Below are 9325 nucleotides of genomic sequence, written 5' to 3'. Positions count from 1 at the left end.
TGTTTGTAGCATTTATGCAGTTGTTACAAAGAAAAGCTTCTGAAGGTTTGGTGTATCCTTTATGCCTTGCATCACGTAGGCTGTTGTCTGTCTCTAGATTACTGGTTGGAGCCCCATTCGTATTGTTGAAATTCTTCTTAGATCTACAGTTTCGTGGCTGGGTTTGTGGTTTCTCTTCTATTTTAGATATTCGTCATCTTGTTTTGTTCATCCATTCCTCTGCCGCAGTTGGGGGAATGTGTTATAATGTTTCGTGCATGCTTTAGGTCTCATCCTGCTGTAACACACAAAACTGCAATGAGAGGCTTCCTTAGCAGCTTGGTGACGATATAATCATTAGAGCCAGGTGTGTTAATGCAGAGTCACATAAAACATGCATTGCAGACATTACCCCTACTTGTGTAACTGCAGCCCTGACAACAGCAACAATGCACGTACACGCACACAGCCGGCCTAGATATGAACCTTGACCTTCGACGAAGTTAGCCCTTTACTCTTCGTGGGGTGTGATTTGCTGAAGCACACCGCAGCTCGCAGTTAAATGTGAGCAGAGTATCTGCCTCCATAAAAAACCCAGATTACTGCGCTTGTTTGTTTGTCGGAGATGACCCTGCTGGATAGCGCCGCAGCAGCACGTGTCGCTGTTTCAGAAACGCGTATGTGACACCCTGCACGTGTGGCCCTGAAAGAGGATCAAGTATTCCAACAGAAATGAAATCACAAGGAAATCTTTTTTTCTTTACCCCAAAAGAGAGCAATCAGACATATGTTTCAATCAGTATTGAAAGCTGATTTGTTACATTAAATTGTGCAGATGTTGGATAAATGGTTTACAATGTAGACAGATTTTTAAATCACAGTGAAATAATAATAATTTTAATCCACTGTCTTCTCCACCCTCAGTAATTTAACCACAAACCTGTGCCGTTCAAAACAAATATTAACTCAGAACAACTTTTCTTTCTTGGAGCTGCTGAAGGCTGTGGTGTTTCTGCTCGGCTAATCATTAAAGATAATAAAAAAGAGGAAGGTTATATCAGCCACGTCCACTTAAATTCCCGTCAGGCTTTCTTTGAGGTTTGGGCCCAAACGGAGAGGAGTGGCGACGCAGGGAGCAAACATCAAACATGGATCCGGCACCCAGCAGACCAACATGGAGCAGGCAGATAGAGTTCACCCTGGCTGGCATCGGCTGCGCTGTGGGTCTGGGAAATGTGTGGAGATTCCCTTATCTGTGCTACAGGAGCGGAGGAGGTGAGAAACAGAGCAAAACAAAACTGTACATTTCTTTCAGGACACTGACACAAAGCTGTGGGTTAGTTTGAAGAGTGTATGGTCATTGTTACTGTATAGAAAACGGTATTTTTGAAGGTGCTTCAGAGGGCATTTTCATAAGCATTCAGTAACGTCTGCTTTGAAAGCTGTTGCCCCTTTTCACCTCTTTGGACTTTGAAATGTGAAAAATGTAAGAACAGTCATGGGACTGACAGCAGAAAGAACAAAAAAAAAAGATGTTTTGCAGAATTATTCAGCAGCCACTGAAACAGACTTTATGATATTTGACATTTGCTTGTAAAAAGTTGAAGCATGTGTTTTTTTCATATATACAATGGTTCACTCATTAAACTTTCCACAATATTTAAATGAGATATGACTCCAACTCTGATTTGGATGATTTATAAGTGTGCTCAAAATGATTGTCTCATTCAGTTAAACTTTTCTTTGGCAGATAGATTCACAATATCTTGAGGGTCTGTCTGATATGACGTTAAAAATGTCGGTCAATGTCAGCTGCAAGTTTATAATCTAACATTATCATCACTGTACTTCACAGTCAGTACAGGCTTGTTTTCCTAAAAGATAGTCAATGTGCTGCAACCCACAAATCTCAAATTATTCCAGACTGAGTCTAATGTTTGGGATGTCTGTTGGGTGACAGTTAACTGGAGACAGATTACCACTGCAGAGGCAACTACATGTTTGGATTTGGATCTAATACAAGGCAGCGGAGACCACTGTCCAGACCACTTCTCATTTAACCGTCTGGTCCAGTGTTGTCCAAGTTCCTGAACTCACTTGCTACATCAAGTAGTTGAGTTACTTTTATGAAAACGCTTGATAACAGCACTGGCTCTCTCTCAGTAATGAGCATCAGTGTTGCTGTGAGATCAATCCTGGGTCAACCAGCGACTGCCTCATTCATTGAGTTCAGTTAATTTCAAGCCAAATGATGTTGCAAACATGCTATTTTGGCCTTTCTCAGTAATTTGACTATTATTAAAATCAGGTATTTTCAAAAGCATTCTCTCCCTCTTTCAAGCGGGATGCAATTTCACAGTATATTTGTTCTTTAGGATTATTGATTAATTGATTCATGTCAATAGAAAGAAACAGCTGAGATGGACGACCAACAAGCAGAGAACTGCAGAGAGCAGGGCTGCAAATACAGTGATGGAAAAGTGATGAGCTGCTTTATAATGCTCCATTCTCGACAGTGGGACTGGAATACACGCCTTTGCTAAATCGGTGGTGTAGTGGTTTGCACTCTTGCCTCACAGGCAGAAAATCTCCAGTTCGATTCAGGACTTTAAAGCCTTTCTGTGGGTTTGTGAGTTGTGCATTCTGTAGATTTTCTCTGGATCGTCTGGTTTCCTCCTGCAATTTAAAAAAAAACATGCATTTGAAGTTGAAAGGTGCTGTAAAGTCAAACTTTAACCTAAAGTCGGCTGGGACCAATCATAGCGCAACCCCAAGCTGAACGCAGCAAAACGGATGAAGGATGCGTTCAGGGTTTTTCCATCTTGTTTATAAACAAACAGATCTTTGACTGCAAATTGGACATTGTTTGCAAAATTTTTTTTTTTAATGTATGTTTCTGAAGCATTGACTTCCTGACTGACCAGACACGAACTGTGAGCAGGGATGTTGTTTTGAAGAGACTCCGGATATGAGGTGATGAATGGACGGAGGGCTCTGAAATGAAAAAGGATACTTCAGTTTACAGCACTGCTACTGGGGCTAATTTAGTAGGAGAGTTTAAATGAAATTGTGAAGCTGCCAGTCTGTTATTCAGATATGTAAAACCAAACAGACATCTAACGGCCATTTATGAGCTGCTGGATGTGATTTGTTCAGTTGTCTTTTTCTGTTTAAGTCTCATCCAGAAAACGGTGTTTAAGATGATTATGACTGTTTTCATCAAATTGTCTGCTTTGCTCAACGCTGGAGGAAAACAGAACAACGTTCACATACATTTCTCTACTTTCATTGGAACCATTTTGTAGAAATGTTATTTTTAATGTTCTGCAATATGATCATTTTGAAAAATGTGGAAAAGCAAAAAAGACTGAATCTACACTGAAGGTTGACTGAACCCTTGTGGTTGACTTGATCCTGAACAGAAAAATACGTCAGAAGAGTTCTGTTGGATTTTTATATTATGGTGTTGAAACTTAAATTGTAGTCTTTTTTTCTTTTTCTTTCTATTTAACTCTGTTTTGTAAATATATTTTGCTAATTTGCTATTGCTCTGAAGGATTCATTTACTTCTGCTTTCTGAGTGAACACATTCATTTTACACGTGTCTGTACAGTAACGCCTATTATGATTTTTAAATTCATAAAAAATAAACAATTTTATGGATGTGATTATCACTTTTATGATGACGGATTTACTGTAATCAATTGTAAATGATTAAAGTGGTATACCTCCTGTGACTGTTACATCGATAGGTAGGATGAGTTTCACATCTGTTAGATATTAGAGGATGTCATAAAAGCAGACTGCTTGGCCTCCTTCACAATCGTAATTATGTAAAACTCCAAACACTCAAAGGATAATTGGATAAATATTTCAGCTGTAGGATGAATTTCACTACAGGTAAAGGTGACAGTTTGACCTTGACCTGTGTGGTCTCTGTGTGGCAGGTGCCTTCCTGGTGCCGTACCTGCTCATGCTGGTGGTCCTGGGGATTCCTCTGCTCTACATGGAGCTGACAGTGGGCCAGTACACCAGGAGAGGGCCTGTCCACGCTCTCACCAGCGTCTGCCCACTGCTGAAAGGTAAATCAACGTCATGTTTCCACTCAACTGTGACCAAAGTGAATGATACACAGTATTGTAAACTCTCCTACTTGGACGGGGTTTCTTTCTGATTTCAGGAGTGGGCATGGCATCAGTAGCGATCTCCTTCATCATGTGCACCTACTACAACGTCGTCATCACCTGGGCCCTCTACTACCTCTTCAACTCCTTCCAGGATCCACTGCCCTGGCATAGCTGCAACAACACCTGGAACACTCCAAACTGCACCATTTACAGAACAAACGACAGCGATACATACACAGCCAGCCAAGAGTTCTTCAGGTGTGTTGAAAAGATACTTGTTTGAAAAATCTTCACATCGTAGTCGTTTTCAGTAATAATCATTTGGTACACATCTGCATTGCTGCGAGCTGAGCTCAGTTACAAGAAAAAAAAAAGAAAGAGCAAAAGCGCAAAGATTACGATGCACAAGTGGAGCAGATAAGGAGACGGGTGTTACAGAAAAGCACCGGTAACCATTGATACAACCATGACAATGCAAAAGTATGCAGGAGATTGCAGGGAAGTGCAGAGTGGGTTCAGAGGGCAGTTCAGAGGAAAGACAATGAACGGGTCTGAACACAGAGTACACACTCCCAAATAGAGTACTGGAATGAACCTGGTAGAGTTCAAATGCCTTGTCGTTCCAGCTCCTAGAGCACTATTCCTTTAAACACTTTACTCTCTCTACCTCTGGAAGAACACTTTGATACCCCTATAGTAACAAAAATGGCAAAGATAATATAAATTAAGACGAACTGATTTAGTCAACATTACATGTTAATGCGTTTCAGTTAACATGCTGTTCTAATTAAAATGATTTGTCACTGAGAAGCTCTAGCGTGTTCCCAAAAGTGGTGTTTTTTTTAACATTTAATTGATTCCACAGTTTCTGGACAGATTCACAAACTGTGGGCCAAAGAATTTCATAACGCAATTTCATCACGTTGCTGAATTGTAAAAAATGCACCGTGTCAAAACTCACATCTAAGGTGAGAACTATTTGAGTGGTTCAGCTCTAGAATTTACTCTAAAATCAATAACATTAACACATTAACAAGTGGAATGCATTTTAATTATTCCATCAGGGCTTAAACACAAAACTGAAAGTCCAAAGCTCAGTCAGTTGTTCATTAATCAATTCTCAATGTAAAACACTTCCAGCTGATAAGACACATGCTTCAGACTTGAGTTCACTTTTGTCCCCCTTTAAAGCCATAATCTTATGATCTGAATGTCAATCTATTACATGCACTGTAGCTTTAAACCACATATCTGTTAAAAGCTGACTCAACAGACATTATTCTCACTGTACTTGCACAAAGCAAGACATTCCATCCAATCCCTTGAGAGTATACCTCAGTCAGTCACTCAAAAAATATGCAAATTTATCACAGTGTATTGTCAGCTTGAGCGTAGTTCATCCAGGCAGTGCAGAGCAGCAGTGATCTCTGATCCTGATATCCAGGTCATGTTTTCAGTGTAGTTTGATCTTCATACATAATGCCAGCGGAGGGAGAATGTAGGTTACCCTACTCAAGGTTCAAACCTAAACAATGTTAATAAATGAGAATGACTTCTGTTCATCTCAAACATTCAAACACATTTCTAGGAAAGTTTCTCATCATCTGAATATCTATAATCTGTATTAGTATTGTGTTGTTCAGTTTTGATGAATCTCAGGATCGGACTGTAATCCTCTCAGAGCAATACTTATCCACGGCTGTTTGTCCTGTTTTGTTCCAGGTACAGAATGCTGGAACAGACCAACGGAGTGGAGGATGCAGGAGTGCTGCGATGGGAACTTTTCCTCATCCTCATTCTTTCCTGGATCCTCATTTACTTTTGCATCTTCAAAGGAATCAAATCCACGGGAAAGGTGAATAAACAGAGCGAAACCAAGAGAATGAAATCAATCCACAGCTCTTTAATATGGTTTTCTCCGTGTCCAGGTGGTATACTTCACCGCTCTCTTCCCATATATTATCCTGATTGCCCTGCTGATCAATAACGTGCAGCTTCCTGGAGCCATGGCTGGAATTAGATTCTTTATTATACCAGAGTGGCACAGGCTGCTGGATGAGACGGTGGGTGAGAATATTTAAAAGGGTCATTGTGTCCCCAGCTGATAAAAGCTCCTAAAAGAAACACTCATCCTTCTGAGCTGCAGGTGTGGGTGAACGCTGCAGCTCAGATCTTCAATTCCATTGGGATTGGGTTCGGCTCGCTCCTGGCCATGTCCAGTTACAACTCCTTCAACAACAACGTCCTCAAGTAATAACCCAAAGATTATCTGCTGGGGGGTTTTTCTTCTTCACTTTGCAGAAGAGTCAGAGCTCTTCTCTCTCTCTCTTCTCCTGCAGAGACACACTGACTATAGCCATCATCAACTCCCTCACCAGCATCCTGGCGGGTTTTGTCATTTTCTCGGCCTTCGGATACATGTCTCATCTTCAGAGAGTCGATGTCGACAAGCTGGCTGTAGATGGTTGGTGGCTGTTTTTCATCGTGCACAACACTTGAATATTTCAAATATTGTAACCACATCAGACTCTAATTGTGTGGAATCCCTTTAAACGTAATATCAAATAACAAATTTGTTGGATGTAAATCTGTTTTCATTCTTATATCAAGCAATAGAGGAAGTGTTGCATAGTGAAAAATAATGAGGTGAATTGATCATTAACATGAGTTAATGAGTACAGAGAGAACTCCCTCCAGGGTCTTTCAGGGGTAAAGATTAAAAGGGTTTGTTCCTGTGTTACTGTGTGACGAAATAGTGCTGTAGTTTCGCTAATTGCTAAGAACTTGGTGTTTTGCCATGATGAGGTGATAAAAGCTCCTGATGAGGCTTAAAAGCTCTCATTGAAACTGCTGGGGTTTTTTTTTTCACACCAAAACTTATTATCTTGTCTCTATTCGTCTTGATTATACTGACAAACCATTTGGTAAAAGAAATTTAGTTTTTAAAAAGATTGTTTGACTCTGTATGTATTTATTTTGATCATTACCTTGAACAGGCCTCACACATCGAATGCTACTGATTGAAAGATTAATAGAAGCTGGGTTAATCTTCTATCAAAGTGACGAAGCCAAAAATAAGAATGATTTGTTAATGATATCCAAATCCTGAAGCAGGAGGTGTTGATCTCACTCCAAGTGCCAAAGGGTTTCTTTTAGGCACAATCTCATTGTTTCATCCACAAATCAGTGATGAATCTGTTCACGCTACAACACAACGGCTTCAGCCAAGAGCCAGTTACAAATAACAAAATATGAACCATGAAAAGATGTAAGATCAGTTAATCCAGAGATGATCTCCAGCTGATGTGAGTCTTCAGACCCTGATGGAGGTGATGGAATCTACCTTTGATAAAAATGAGTGATGAATGAAATTCCCTTTGAATCAGCAACATGTGATCACAGGTCACGCGTTATGCATTTGTGGGATGAGGGTTGCAGCCTTGGAAAAATGAGTTAGATCTTATTCCTAAACACTTTTTCTTTGCTTTCCAGTCCTGTTTGGTGGATTGCATGATTGAAATCTGAAGAAAAACGGCATATGAGATATCTGGTTTAAATTTTATTACATAGAGGTTGCAAGAAGAAAAGCTTGCATTCTTACACGACTATGCTCAGTGAGTGAATTTGTGATTTCTGTGTCATCAGGTCCAGGACTGGTTTTTGTTATTTACCCACAAGCCTTTTCCACCATGCCGGTCTCACAACTCTGGGCTGTGCTGTTCTTCTTCATGCTGCTCTGCCTGGGGCTGGACAGTGAGGTACATATATTCCCAGATCATCCACATATATTCTGTATTCGAGGAAAAAAAAATCTGATAAAATAAACTTTTTCTTTTCACAGTTTGCAATGGTTGAGGTGATGGTGACGAGTCTCATGGATGAATTCTATCGTCCCCTGATTAAATTCTTCAAACGGAAGGAGCTGTTTGTGCTTGCAGTTTGTGCCGTAGCCTTTCTTTTTGGAATCCCCTGTGTGATGCAGGTATAATCTCCTGTTTCATCTCCAGCTAGATAAACCACACTGTTAGCAGATCACATGACCCCCGACCTCCCCCGACCTCCACCTGCAGTTTGAAGAGTGTTTCTCTTTCCAGGTGGGAATCTACGTCTTCCAGCTGATGGACCATTACACTGCCATCGTGTCCATCATGTTTCTTGCCTTCTTTGAGATCTTAGCCACCTGTTGGTGTTACGGTGAGAAAACATTCTCATTACTCAGGACCGAATCCGTCACTGTTGAGAGGAAAAGTGTTGAAAATGATAGTAAAAATAAGCAAAGTCAGCGGATGCGCTCTAACGTCACGTCCTCTCCATGTGCAGGCGTGAAACGACTTTCAGACAACCTTGAGGAGATGACTGGGAAAAAAGCAAACATCTACTTCAGGTTCTGCTGGCTCATAGTGGCTCCTGTCCTGATCACTGTGAGTTGACGGGCCTTTTTCAACAGCTTCTCTTTAAATCCGAACATATAGAGAGAACTCAAAGAAGATTGATGAATGTGTCTTTTGTTGCAGGTGCTCCTGGTTTTCTCCGTCATCCAGTTCACCCCGGCCCGGTATGGGAACTACGTCTTCCCTCAGTGGGCCCAGGGTGTGGGCTGGGTCATCGCTCTGGCCTCCATCATCTGGATCCCACTGGGTGCCATTCACACATTGTGGGTGCTTCCTGGTTCCCTGATGGAGGTGATGTAGACTAACATCCTCAGATATTTTGCTTTATTGTTATAACCGAAATGCTGCAGCTGTTAACATTGCTGCCTTTTGTCTTTGCAGAAACTGAAGCTGTCCATCACTCCATTCGCGCTGAATGAGAAGTCAGACGACAAGAAGACAGACATGCTTCCAGCCGTATCCGTCATCGGCTCTGACTGGACGTCCAGACTCAGCACGAGTTCAACCGAAAAAGATCTGCATCAGACTTACTTTTGATACGTTCAATATTTTCTACATCAATGGCCCGTCACTCTTAAACTCTGGGTAATTCCAACACATTGTTTGCTGTTAAGTTTTCCAGTCTGACATGAAGTTCTGGTCAGAAAATTGAACAAATAAGATATTAAAAAAAAGAAAAGGAAAAAACTCTTTACTTGATTGTGGAAATGTGATGCCACATATCTGCCATGCAGATAACCTAGAACGGCCGTTTTTGTGAGCCAGTGAACTTATCACATTGAGAAAAGAGCGTTTAGAATTATTTATATGCATCAGCTGTATATTTCA

The 9325-nt window shown here is 40.9% G+C and overlaps 1 protein-coding gene across 1 annotated transcript; it reads left to right on the top strand.

Moving 5' to 3' along the window:
- Positions 1–1118: 1118 nt before the first annotated feature.
- On the top strand, positions 1119–9268 carry LOC115395096 (sodium- and chloride-dependent GABA transporter ine). Its single transcript, XM_030100467.1, has 13 exons — positions 1119–1254; positions 3927–4061; positions 4160–4364; positions 5829–5961; positions 6035–6169; positions 6253–6356; positions 6446–6570; positions 7752–7864; positions 7948–8088; positions 8201–8300; positions 8427–8527; positions 8621–8788; positions 8879–9268. The coding sequence occupies exons 1-13, from the start codon at positions 1128–1130 to the stop codon at positions 9032–9034; spliced, it is 1743 nt and encodes a 580-aa protein (XP_029956327.1). The 5' UTR covers positions 1119–1127; the 3' UTR covers positions 9035–9268.
- Positions 9269–9325: the final 57 nt, after the last annotated feature.

This window comes from Salarias fasciatus, chromosome 10, assembly GCF_902148845.1.
Source record: "Salarias fasciatus chromosome 10, fSalaFa1.1, whole genome shotgun sequence".
Classification (NCBI taxonomy): Eukaryota; Metazoa; Chordata; class Actinopteri; order Blenniiformes; family Blenniidae; genus Salarias; species Salarias fasciatus.
This window is presented reverse-complemented; position numbering and strand designations above follow the sequence as displayed.